Source organism: Marmota flaviventris, chromosome 2 (genome assembly GCF_047511675.1).
Source record: "Marmota flaviventris isolate mMarFla1 chromosome 2, mMarFla1.hap1, whole genome shotgun sequence".
In the NCBI taxonomy this organism is placed as follows: Eukaryota; Metazoa; Chordata; class Mammalia; order Rodentia; family Sciuridae; genus Marmota; species Marmota flaviventris.
The window spans coordinates 47,798,079-47,811,851 of NC_092499.1; the positions used below are offsets into that span (position 1 = coordinate 47,798,079).

At 41.2% G+C, this 13,773-nt stretch overlaps 2 protein-coding genes across 4 annotated transcripts in view; one reads left to right on the forward strand and one right to left on the reverse strand.

The window, feature by feature from the left end:
• The first annotated feature begins 6,581 nt into the window (after nucleotides 1-6,581).
• On the forward strand, nucleotides 6,582-8,270 carry Insm2 (INSM transcriptional repressor 2). The gene has a single exon (XM_027929431.2). It carries the CDS (start codon nucleotides 6,582-6,584, stop codon nucleotides 8,268-8,270), a length of 1,689 nt encoding a protein of 562 aa, XP_027785232.2.
• Nucleotides 8,271-10,372: 2,102 nt separating this feature from the next.
• The window catches only part of Ralgapa1 (Ral GTPase activating protein catalytic subunit alpha 1), a 251,241-nt gene continuing 247,840 nt past the window's right edge, over nucleotides 10,373-13,773 (reverse strand). For 2 of the 3 annotated variants that reach the window (XM_027929475.2, XM_071607832.1), the window contains exon 40: nucleotides 10,373-11,698. In XM_027929475.2, coding sequence (XP_027785276.2) covers nucleotides 11,550-11,698 — 149 coding nt within the window. In that variant the 3' untranslated portion in view covers nucleotides 10,373-11,549. The remainder of the gene's footprint in view (nucleotides 11,699-13,773) is intronic. The other variant, XM_027929473.3, reaches the window with a different exon arrangement.

The following is a 13,773-nucleotide window of genomic DNA, read 5'->3' on the forward strand; positions in this document are numbered from 1 at the left end:
AAATGGCAGTCAAAATCCAAAGTCAGGCCTCACTGACTCCAACTCATGGCTTAACCCCATAAACCACATTGCCTTCTTCCATCTTTTATGTGTTTGATGAATTTTTTTTTGTTAACCATATGAAGCAAAATTAATTTTGAACATATCAAATGCTATACAGAAATCATTACTGCCTTGTATAGTAATTGGGCATAAAATAGAGGCCAGTCACATAATAAGTTATTGTTATTTGAGCAGGATTTATGGTTGCCATTACTGTCAATTGTTTTCCTTCATCTCAAACACATAATTTATAACTTCTATTCATTTTGGGTGCATGCATTTTGGAATTTCACATGCATGACAATATGTAATGCCCAAAGTACCCTGTGAGATAATTATTGCTATTTCCATTTTATGATGAGGAAACTGTTGCTTAAGATTAAAAAGTGGTGGAGATGATGACTATCTTCATTTTAAAGTCTGTGCCACTTCCTGTTGAAGCTCCTAGTTGAGTTTCCCAGTAACCTGGTTCTTACTTTCCATGTCCTATGCCTGAAATTCCTTGTTTTTCACATATGCAGACTTCTCCTGTCTATCTTGTGTTTCTATCTATCTAAGTAGCTGACTGGTTTATTTTTGCTCCCATTTTCTTAGTATGGAGACTACTTAAAAGCATAAAATAGCTGGGCGTGGTGACACATACCAATCCCAGTGGCTCCGAAGGCTGAGCCAGGATGATTGCAAGTTTGAGGCCAGCCTCAGCAATTTAGTGAGGTCCTAAGCAACTTAGCAAAACCCTGTCTAAAAAAATAAAAATGACTGGGGATGTGGCTCAGTGGTTAAGCACCCCTGGGTTCAATTTCCTGTACCAAAACAAACACAAAAGCAAGCAAGCAAACAAAAGCTGAAAATAGTAGCAACTCTGGCTATAAGTTGGGGTTTATTTTCCCTGTACAGAATGACTTCAAAAGGGGAATGGGAGTTCAAAGCCAGCCTCAGTAAAAATGAGGCGCTAAGCAACTCAGTGAGACCCTGTCTCTAAATAAAATACAAAATAGTGCTGGGAATATGGCTTAATGGCCAAGTGCCAGAGTTCAATTCCCAGTACCCTTCTGCCCTGCCAAAAAAAGGCGGAATTGGAATGCCTAAGCCATGGCTTGAGTAGCTGAGGTGGGGAAGAAAACACTTCCAAGGGCATACAGTGAAAGGAAGACCTTTCAATTCCTTTCATTTCTCTGCATCAAGATTCCCCAATACCTAGGATCTAGAATCTTCAAAATTTTGTTTTTCCCTCCTCTGAACTCAGATGGGCTTCAGGCCTGTGGGTTGCAGCTGTAAGAAATTGTGACGCTGTCTTAAAAAAAAAAAATTCTGGTAGTTCACTGTTTTAGAAATCAATTCATTTATATGCCTGCCTAGTATTGTTCTAGATACAAATGTACAGCAGGATGAACCTGCCTTCAGAGACCTTATAGCTTGCCAGGAAACAATTAATGAGTAAATACTATGGTGATAGGAAATGATAAATGCTATGAAGAAAAAGAAAGTTGAGGGATTGTAGCACAGTGACAGAGTGTATGTTCAGCACACATGAGGCCCTGAGTTTGGTCCCCAGCATGTGCATGCACACATGAACACACAATTACAAAAACAAAGGAAAAAGAAAGCTGACTACAAAATGATGAAGGGTGGCTGATATTAGGATGGTTAGGGAAGAGCTTTCAGAGCTGTTTTTTTGTTTTGTTTTGTTTTGTTACTAGAGATTGAACCCAGAGGCACTCAATACTCAACCACTGAGCCACACCCCCATCCCTTTTTATTTTTCATTATTGAGACTGAGTCTTGCTAAGTTGCTTGGCCTTAACCTTGCTAAGGTGCTGAGGCTGGCTTTGAACTTTCTATCCTTCTGCCTCAGCCTCCAGAGATGTTGGGATTATAGGTGTGCACAACAATGCCCAGTCTGAGGTGGCATTCTAAAGATTCAAAGTTAAGGAACACAAGAAAGAAAGAAAGAGAGAAAGGAAGAAAGGGGAGAGAGGCGGGGGGGAGAGAGAAACATTTTAACAGAAGACAACAGCCTTGAGAGGTTAAGTGTGCTTCTCATGTTTGAGAAATAAAGGAGACTAAGGAGACTAATGTGGATAAGAACAGATTGAACAAGGAAAAGAGTGGTGGAAGGATGTGATTTAGGAATAGCCAGGGATTAATCAGTGTTTTGGATTTATACATGGTGGGTTGCAGCTGTAAGAAATTGTGATGCTTTTTTTTTTTTTTTTAATTTGATGGCTCAGTATTTTAGAAATCAATTCATTTAGCTGGGAGAGGCAGCACACACTTGTAATCCTAGTGGCTCAGGAGGCTGAAGCAGGAGGATCACAAGTTCAAAGCTAGCCTCAGCAAAAAGGAGGTGCTAAGCAAGGTCAGTGAGACTTTATTGCTAAATAAAAATACAAAATAGGGTTGAGGAAAAGGCTCAGTGGTCAAGAGCCCCTGAGTTAAATCTTTGGTACTGGAAGAAAAAAAGAAAGGAAGGAAGGAAGGAAGGAAGGAAGGAAGGAAGGAAGGAAGGAAGGAAGGGAAGGGAAGGAAGGAAAAAAAAGAAATCAATTCATTTGAAGGTTTTGAGTAAAAGAGGGAAATGATCAGATTTATATTTTATCAGGATCCATCTTGCTGCTACACTATAGAGAAGGCAATAGTGGATATAAAAGACTAAACAGAATGTGGTGATAGAGAATCTGAGAGGTGTTTAGATTCAGGCAAAGCTTTGAAGATAGGATTGCTAATGGGTTGATTAAGGAGTGTTTAGCTTGAACCAAAAGTTTTGGGGTTTTGGTCTAGGCAGGTAACTGAATGAAGGTATTATTACTGACATGAGGAAACTGAGATGGAGATTCATTTCAGGACAGAAATTCAGTTTTAGATTTGGGAGAGATGGTTGACTTCTAGGTTTTGGGGGACAATAGATCTATAGTAACTGCAACTGGTGTTAATCTTTTACAGGGGTATGTCTAGGTGGAGATGAGGAAGCAGAGAAAGAGAAGAAATAAAGTTCCTCCTGAGTAATTCCCTACATATTCAAGTGATTAAAAAGTAGGTCAGTCATCTGAGCCTGTTTTATAGATAATATGATTTTAGGGTAGGAAGAAGTCTGTCTTCAAATTTTTTTTTCCGAATTTCTACTGTCTCAATTTGTGAATTTAAATCACAGTAATTTATTCCCTAGTTAGACCTAGAAAATAGTCAGGTGATTTAAAGCATCAATAGCTTAAGAGATAATTCGGTGTATATGAGTTTTTGTTAAGGTGTAACAGAGCAGATGAAGGTCCTGGATGTTTAAAAGGAGGCAAAGATTGCCTATGATAAGAGAAAACATGTAGATAAAACAAAGATTTCACAATCTTGCTGAGCATGTGCTCATTATTCAGGTAGACATTTATCATAATATCTAACTGAGAAAATAGAGAAAGAAATATTCGTATCTCAAAGGATCATCTAGGTTTATGTATGAGTGGGAAGCAGGCATCTAAATTCTTTCTCTTCCCCACAGTTTAATTCTTATTCTTCTCCCAAAAGTGCTCTTCAACTAGAAGACCTCTGGCATGATAGAGGATTTTCACCTCTGTGAGGGCCAGGTTTCAAGCTGATTGCTGTGGAGAATGCTACTTATCTGTACAATTACTCCATTTGATGTTGAGATATCCTAAAGGGAAGTTACTGCATTGAACACCAGAGAGATTTAAGGCAGTTTTTATATTATGTATTTTTTCTAATTGTCAGAGTAAGATAACTTCATGCAGAGCATTAAAAAAAAGTTTTAAAACTCCAAACAAAAAAAGACTTAAAATTCCTACTAACTATGGGAACATTATAACAGCATTTTGGCATAGCTACTCCCAGTGCCTTGTGCCTTTTGTTCTTTCATAATTGAACTCCTTATTGTACAAGCAACTGTACATCCTGCTGTTTTTGCTTAATGTTATGATATACACATTTATCCATGTCATCGCATTTTTATGGTTACCTAATTAACTATAGTACAGCTATCCCATGATTTACTTTTTTGATTATTTATGGTTACAAGTAACACTGTGGTAAACTGCTGTGAGCAGTAAATTTTTGCTCTTATTTTGGGTGACTTACTGAAATAGTAAATGGTAGATTAAGGGTATATCCTTTTAAAAAATGTTTCTGATACATTGTTACACCGATTTCCAGAAAGGTTGTTATTAAATTATACTTGAGGGCAATGGAAAGCTATTAAAATTATTTAATCTGGCAGAAAATATATGTCAGCAGTTCTTACAAAGCATTGTGCCTTTGGGGAAAAGCCCCTTTGGAAAAGTGTCTATCTTAAAGTATGAAAATTCTTAACATTAGATTTTCTATACCACATAACATATCTGGGTCATGGGGAGAAGTAAGGGGGGAGAACTGAGAAGAATTTGAGGTACTTAAACTAATATATCAGACATGATCAACATGAGAAACTAAGGATACCAACACTATGAAAAGACCTAAATATTTTAAATACTAATTCAGAATATTATTTGGTTATAACATGTCAGGTTTATTTACTTATTTTGTATGATTTCATGTTGCTTAAAGGGAAACAATGTAACTGGGTTTTAGTCCATTACTCAGTTGTGAAATCAGTTTATTTGCTATGACCAGTACTTTTAAATACTTTTAAGAGCAAATTCAGTCAAGTGTGGCAGCACTCACCTGTGATCCCAGCTACTCAGGAGGCTGAGGCAGGAGGATAACAAATTTATGGCCAGCTTGGGCAATTTGGTGAGACCTTGTTTCAAAAAAGGGCTGGGGATATAGCTCTGTGGTGGAGTATCCCTGGGTTCAATCCCCAGTACTGAAAAACGAAAACAAAAATATTATAAATTAAATGAAAAACGGGAAAGCATTGCACTTAATTAAGGGAAATATTATTTTGTGAAAATTGTTTTCAGTTGTGGGTGTATTACAGAACATATTTTTTTATCGTGGGATTTTATGAAAGAAAAATAATTTGAAGTCATTGGGATAGTGGAAAGAGTCTGGGCTTTGGAATTAGCTAGACCTCAGTTTGGATCTGGTCTGTGCATATGCATGACTTGCCAGTTACTACCTTCTCTCTGGCTCCTTCCCAGGGTGCGCACAAGGGTAGAAATTTCTTAGTGTGCAGTGATTAATAATATGTAATTACTTCCAAATATTTCCCCCAATAATGTCCTCCTTGTAGAAATATTCATGAGAGGGAAGACAATATGTTTTAGTGATGACTGAACTTGCTATATTCTATTTTAAAAATACCTCCCTCAGTCTTTTCTCAAATTTGGTTTAGTAAGGAGAGTTGAACACAGTTCTTTCCCGTCTTTTCCTGTTCTCGCATTGTACTTTTCTATATTATAAAATTTGGCATTTCACCTGTTGAATATTGTCTAATCATTTCATTGTTTAGCTAGTATTATGGACTTTCAAATCTCTTCTAGTTCTTAAGACAGAGCTGGGCACATGGCAGGGGGCCAGATGAAAATTTGTTGAGTTTGGACTACAGCACATTTTTTTTTTTTTTTTGCAAAGTATCGCTTGTTATGTACGGGGAAGCAGATGTAATGCTGATTCCACCAGCATTTCTCACTCAGTCTACTCCATGCTAAACAGGCCAGTTAGGCATTAAGTCATGTCTCTGGATAACACAAGTGGAAAGTGTGAACAGAAAAACCACTTTGTGCGAGGGCAGTTGAAAATTAGATCCCTTCCCCTCCCCATTCCTATTCCCATCGGGGAGGGGGCACTTATCAGCCTGGAGGACCAAGACCCACAAACGTGCTGGCGTCCTGAGCTCCAGAGGCTTGCCAGCACGCACGATCTCCCGCACTGAGAGCCCTTCTTCCCAGATGAATTCTCATAGTATCGCAGTCTCGATCGATACTGGATGGCAGACGTGCTCCCACCGTCAAGTGTAGGCACAGGGCGGTGGATTTAGCCACCCTGCCTCTCGATCGCAGCATCTCATCAGTTCAATACCTGCAGAGGATGTTAACCAGTTCCCCGGTGGACACCCACCCTGTGGTCTCCACTTCCCGCTGCGGTTTCCCTCCACAGTCCTCCCTGAGCGTCAGAGCTTTCCAGTCAGGCCTGGGGGGCGCAGGGTCGCTGCTGTGCGGGGCTCTCCAATGGATGGTCCCATCCCAGGAGGCGGCTGAGGTGGGGAGGGCCGCACTCCCTCACACTCCAGACCTTACCTTCCTGCGTCTTCACCTGGGGCCGGGGTTGAGCCGAACAGCAGGGGAAGGCTGCCCCTCTGCAGACCTCTAGCGGCTCAGAGGCACTGCTAGGAGGGGCAGTGATGTGCGCCGCCACCCAGCTGGGGCTTCAAGGCTGAGCCTGGCAGACAAAACCCCGCCCCCGGCACCCGCTCCCACTCCTGATTGGCTGGATCAGCCAGGAGGTGGCCCAACAGGCCCTCGGCTCGCGTCCCAGCTATAAAGCCAGCCTCGGCATGACCGCCGTGGCGAAGCTTGTGTAGCTCTTGTCGCTCGCCCGCTCTCAGCCCTGTGGTCCCTCATTCCTCCTGGAGCCTGAGCGTTCCCGACTCCACCATGCCGAGGGGCTTCCTGGTGAAGCGAACTAAACGGACAGGCGGCTCATACCGAATGCGCCTAGCTGAGCGGGTCTTCCCCTTGCTGGGACCCCAGGTGGCGCCGCCCTTCTCCCTGGAGGTTCCCAATGTCTCCCTTCCCGGTGCGGAGCAGGCGGTGCCCCCCACCCAGGAGGAGCCCGGAAAGGGGCTGACGGCGGAGGCGGCCCAGAAACTGTCCGGGTCACCCTGTCGGGCGGCTGGGGTGAGCCTGGGAATAGGCGGGCAGGAAGGCACAGAATGGAGGGCTGATGACAGGGAGGGTCCCAGACCCAGCCCCAGCCCCGCAAAGCCGGCGGGCACCGAACTCCGCCGGGCGTTCTTGGAACGCTGCCTCAGCTCTCCTGTCTCCGCTGAGTCTTTCCCCGGTGGTGCCGCCGCTGTGGCTACTTTCTCCTGCTCGGTGGCTCCAGCAACCGCACCGACCTCTGGGGAACAGTTTTTGCTGCCGCTCCGGGCACCATTCCCAGAGCCCGCGCTCCAGCCGGACCCTGCGCCCCTCTCTGCCACCTTGCAGGGCCTGAAGCGAGCCTCTGGCAGCGAGCGCCGTGTCAAGGTACCTCTAGGCTGTGCGCCTGGAGTCACGGCTGCCGGAATCAAGAAGCCAAAGGCCATGAGGAAGTTAAGCTTTGCCGATGAGGTGACCACGTCCCCTGTCCTGGGCCTGAAGATCAAGGAGGAGGAACCGGGACCACCTTCCAGGGGCTTGGGTGGCAGCCGCACACCTTTAGGAGAGTTCATCTGCCAGTTGTGCAAGGAGCAGTACGCAGACCCCTTCGCGCTGGCTCAGCATCGTTGCTCCCGCATAGTGCGTGTTGAGTACCGCTGCCCCGAGTGCGATAAGGTCTTCAGTTGCCCTGCAAACCTCGCCTCCCATCGCCGCTGGCACAAGCCACGTCCTGCAGCAGCAAGCGCTGCCACAGTCTCCTCCGCCGACGGGAAACCACCTCCTTCATTGTCTTCATCTTGTCCGGACTCCGGGTCCCTTGCATCTTTTCCGGCCGAAGGGAAAGAGAATAGCAGGGCAGAGCGAACTGCGGATCAGCACCCGCAGGTCAGGGACAGCTCCGGGGAGGATCAGCACCACGACAGTGCTTCGCACCAAGGCCTCCAGGTGCTTCCGCACCGGGAGTCACCATTGCCACAGGTCTCCTACCGAGAGGGGGTGTTGGGGCACCAGGTGTCTGGGCCGGGCAGTGCCAGTAGTGGTGGGGGATCTGAGATCTTCATATGCCCATATTGCTACAAAAAGTTTCGTCGCCAAGCTTATTTACGCAAGCACCTGGGAACTCACGAGGCAGGCTCAGCTCGTGCGCTAGCTCCCAGCTTTGGCCCCGAACGCAGGGCACCACTCTCCTTCGCTTGCCCGTTGTGTGGGGCTCACTTCCCATCCGCAGATATCAGAGAGAAGCACCGGCTGTGGCACGCTGTCCGCGAGGAGCTGCTCCTGCCCGCTCTGGCGGGGGCTCCTGGTGAAGCACCAGGCCCCGGAGGTGCATCTGATGGAAGTGCTCAGCAAATATTTTCATGCAAGCACTGCCCGTCCACTTTTTTTAGCTCTCCAGGGCTGACCCGGCATATCAATAAGTGCCACCCCTCAGAAAGCCGGCAAGTATTGCTGCTGCAGATGCCACTGAGGCCGGGCTGCTGAGGGCCCAAGAGACCAGGAAGATTTCAAGGCTGGCCTTGGGGAAAGCAGATCATAGGAATCGCTGTGGGGACTTTCTTCAACTTGCAAGTTTACTTTCTTTTCCATGCTTTCCCTCCTAAAACTCTCGCAGTAGTCAATGTTCTGCCAGGGGAGCAGACAGAAAAATGTAAAATCCTCCTCTAGAGCAGGTATGTATAAGGTATAAATATTCATAGACTGTCAGCTTTAAATCTTCCTCACTAAATCTTCCCCACTAAAATAGGATTTCCCCCCTCAAAACTCTGGAGACCCTAACAAATCCTATATGATTTGTAATTCCTATGGAAATTTGCAGTGAATGCATGCATGTCTCAATGTCTACAAAGGGTTCTGACTACCAAACGTGGTGGTAACCAGTTTTTGTTTTTCCTCTTGCCATCACAGGCACCTATGTAGTTTCTGTCTCAATAGGGTCAGATATCTTGCATTGTATATTCTGTGAATTAAAAAGTTATGTGATTGGTGCCAAACTTACAGGGGGGCAAAGATTCAAGCACTGTGTCCAGGGCCAGGAAACATAAGAGGATGTTTGCTGCTTTTGGGGGACATGAAAATCTCCCTTGTAACCTTTTCACAATTATATGTACTAGTCTATTCTTAGTTTTTGGAGGTGGTACTTTACTAGAAGGAGTTGAGACACTCTCAAATTCTTACCTTTAGCTATTTTGTGTGCAGTATTCAGGAAGAGCTGCTTTAAACCTTTCTTTACATAGCTTTTCGGAAATGTAGAACTTGTTTCCTGACATTTGACTGTTTTAGTAAGATTTCACCCAAATTATTTAATGCTTCTGCTGTATATCTCATACTGTATATATGAAATTTGTTCAGCTTAAGGAAGATGTTAATACCTGTAATACACTATGAAACTGAATGGCAACTCACTCAATATTTAATATTTTCTTTTCAGCAGCAACTTTTGAATTTCTTTTTGTAAAACATATTCAGTGTACATTCTGTACTCATCCCCTAATAGCTAGAATTTGGGATATTGGCTGAGCATTGCTTGACAGCTCAGATTTGTAAGATGCTTATCACCAAATAAATGTACATAGACTGTGCTTTGTTTTGTTGTTTGTCTAAATAATGGCTGAACACAGCATATTTTCAAAGTCACATTTATTATCTCCCCATTGCCAGTATTCTACTTTAGAATTTTAGTGACCCATTTGGACAGAATACAAAGACAGGAGATGTATTTTGCAAATGAACGCATGGTGTAGAAATGCTATCCATCTGAAGTATAGCTGCACAGACCGACGCGCCCAAAGGCCAAAAATATGTACTGATATTTCAATATATTTTCTATTGCTATTTGTTAAAGTATTTTCTTAAAAAAGGTTCAGAATAGTGTCACCTGAAAATGACAAAAGTTATAACTGTCTGTTATAATTTTAAAGTGATATCACTAAGCTAATTTCACTATCTCAAGTTGGTATTTTCAGTTCATTTTATTATACATTACTATCAATCCAGTAGATGTTCATTTAAAACAAACTGAAAGCACCTTAGAAACATGTGAACAGTAATGTTTGATTCTCCTTTTTATAATCCTTCACCTTGACTGTGGGAAATTGTCTATATCGTTAAGTTTGTTCCCAAGGACTCCTTATCCATTTGTTCATCTTTTAAAATAAGCATTCATAGAAATTTTTAGTTTGTATTTACAAGAAAACAAAAAATGAAGTGCATGGGAACTCAGTAACTCTGAAAAGCTGTTTTAGAAAATTTTTCTGGAAAGTTTTAGTCCTGAAAGCATATTATAAAACAATGTAACATTTAAGAAATTAAAGAAGCATAAGGTCTGTAATAAATTGATGCTTTAACCAACTGCACTGGGTGAAGTTTCTGGCCAGTCCCATGAAGGTGTAAATTTCCTGTGTTTTTAATGACTGCGGTGGGATCTCTGAGAAATAATTTGGAGTGAATCCTCAATAGGAAATTCAGTTTTCATGATTAGCTAAGATAATCTCAGTTTATGTTTTACATCTCCCCATTAATCATACAGCCCTGCTTATTAAATCTGAAAATACATGAAATATGTAAGACAAATCATGGACAGGACATGATAAGAATATTTTTATTGTGTTATTAAATACCATGTCATTTTTCAATCCCCCACTGTTACAAATTTGTAGATACTATATGAATGATACATAATTTATATTCTATGGTTTGCCAGTATGATGTATTTATTTACACATGCAGTTGGTACCAATGTCATGCTACATATTTCCTTAAGAGATGCCCATTCAAAACAAAATGTGAGCAGCTTATCTACCATAGGAAAATACTTCTGGAGGATGGAATGTCTACCAACTTGCACTGGAAAGTTCAGTATTAATAATATTAGATTTAACTTAGACTCCTGGGTCATGTTCCCTTTTCTTTTTAATAATACACATAATTTAAGCAACATATTTATGTCAGAAAAGTGTTTTTTCCTCCTATGGATCATCTTCTTTTTGCTACTTAAGAAAGAACACAGATAAGCCAGGATCTATCAGCCAATAATCAAGGGCCACAATCTCAAGACAGAAATAGCAATTTAACAGCAATACCACTTAAAAGCAAAACAAATTAGAAAATTATTTGGAAACTAAACAGAAATCAAAATTCGGCAATGATTTTTCTAGTTATTGGATATGCCATGGTATCACCTGCACAGCCAAGAAATGAGACATTGTCTTGGGAAGAAAAAGTTAATGCTAAAATTATTTTACTTAAGAATTTGAGATGCTAAGTGAGCATTTTGAGTGTTTTATTTTTGTAACAAATACTCTATACACATCTGTATTAACAGATTTGTTACTTTTTGCTCTAACTTTACAAATGCTTAAACTTAATTTTACATTTGTAAAAAAAAATTATACATTTATTGAGCCATAAAGCTGCAATGAGGCACAATAAATAAAATGAGACTATTTGTCCAATTATATTTTGGCTCAACATTAATCATGAAATTAAAGGTAAAACTATTTAGACATAATTATCTAGGAAGGTAAAGAGTGTAAAATAAAACTCCACACCCTCAAAATATGGCAGCTTGGAGTGTGAGGAAAAAACAAATTGAATAAATAGTCCAAATCTAAAATATTAGGTTACAAATTATTTAAGTCCAGTGTTTTCTCAAATATACAGGAAAGAACATGCATGTTATGGCAGGAATGAAGGCCCGCAAGGATTAACACTTTGTTCGTGCTAAGGTGGTTACTGCTGATCACTGTTGGGCTGCTTGTCTCCTTAGGATTTATTGGCTGAGCCAGAGGAACGACGCAGTTTCATGGACATGCGGCTTTTGCTAGTTCGAGGAGACATTGGAGAGGCCAGGTCAGCCCCATCTACCTGCGTTGCTGTGGGAGCTTCACTGGGTAGAATCTCTGGGTAGGAGCCTGTAGGAAACAGCAAGAACATAAATATATAGTCATCTGGCCTCTCATCTCATAAGACATAACCTTTTTGCTACTGATCTGGAGTAAGGATCCCACCCCTTAATGAGGTCTTTTGAAAAAAAAAAGCAAGCCCCAGATTTGCTTGTTACCACAGCCTGCTAATGTAGTTAAAACCCAGTGATTTGGTGGCTCAGGTCATCATATTAGCCATATAGCGCCAATCATCATGTCCAGAGCCAGAACCCTGGACAAAGCAATGGGAAGCAAAATCTCTGGGCAGAAAAATGAGGAATTCAAAGCACTAGTGGCATGCAAGGAAGGGCACAAGAAGCAGGTGAGAAAGACCAATTCTACTTCTAGGGTTCAGGGAATAACAACAAGAAAAACAAAACAAAAACAAAAAGCTGGGCGGTGGGTGGGCAGACACTTCACTACTCAAACTAGAGGAAAACAGCACTGAACAATTCTAACAGTTAAGTTCCAAAGAGGACTTGGCACCTATGAGACCATCATACATGCTAAGGTGTTTAAGTAGGGTTTTAAAAGGAGCAAGACAGATTCCAGGGGGAGGGAAGAGGATAAGAATTCTCATCTGAAAGTCGGTTAAAGAGACAAACTAGCCTCAAAAACATCTTAATTTAGAAGAAATAAGTAATGCTTTTGTTTCCCTAACTTGAACTTTTGCAGTTATACTATATTCAGTAATAGCATATAGATAGCCAGTGGAATTAGTAGACGTAAAATTTTAAAACAAGCAAAACAAATTCAAATAAGAGAACTCTGTAAGTTACAAAGTAATTCTTCACCTTTGTTTTTTTTTATGTCTTTGAATTATGATTCTCCAACATACAGCAATGCCACAGACCCTTGCATGTTGTAGGCAAATTTCATCAAATATTTTCCCAACAAATAAGACATTAAACAACCACACAGATTGCAGGCTTAAACTTAATACTTCTTACTATGTAGGGAGACTTTTGGCATATTTGTTAGCCAATGAGACATCCCACTGACACTTCAAACTTGGAAAAAATGCTAGTACTTCCATATAATGAAACATTTGTACTTAAATTGAAGTTATAAATATTTATAAGAAAAAAACAAAAATGTTCAATAAGGAGTGAATATTCTATTGAGATATCTTAAATAATTAAGAATGCATCTCTGCAGAACATTTCAAAGTGCTTTTAAGGCCAAATGTTATACTTTTCCTTGGAAATGCATATTTGTTCTTAAGTATGTCACTCAAACTCCATGTCAGCTCTCTCCTCAAAGTAACTTTTCCAACATTTTCTTTTCTAAATTGAAATGAGACTGGACTTCAAAATACAAGAAGGAAATATATTTTTGTTCAAATTTACTCCTCCTGAAGATCTGAATTGGCCCATAGTAGACCCATATTGGAAAATTTAGAGAAGAATAGAATTCATGGCCCAGTTAGGGAAGCACTGCAGATGGACAGCAGAAGGAAGGTGAAGAGCAGTATCTCATGCTTTTCTGGTAGTGCATATTATTCCCAGCCATCATGAGAGGCCTTCCCTGGCTGTTACCTTGAGATGGCCAATGTTTTCTAGCGGAGGTTTTGGGAGGAAGAGAACTATCACTGCATTTCTTTCTTTGTTGTGAATGAAGAAATGGAGTAGCAAGCAGAAGCAAGAAAACAAAAGAGAAGATAGATAACAGATATGAGAGACATGGTGCAGAATTTTACAGGTGTTAACTGAGGAGTGGAGAAGAGAGTAATCAGTTCTTTTTATGAAATATAATTGGGCATGCAATGAGTGAGGGTGATGATGTTTCACAATGGTCAGCACTTTGTAAATTCAAGTGTTATACTTACCAACTAACAAAACAAGTTCAAAAAGGAAAAAAAGAAAAAAGGGAAAAAAGTCTATGAGAGTTTTTACAAATGTGTACATTTAAAAATGTTCATTATACTAGTGGACGTTATCCTAACCACTCAGTCATAAAATATCTAGAGATGTACTGTCTAATATGGTACCTATAGCCACATTAAATTTAAATGCAATTAAAATTAAATAAAATTTCAGTTCCTAGGTGTACTAGCCATATTC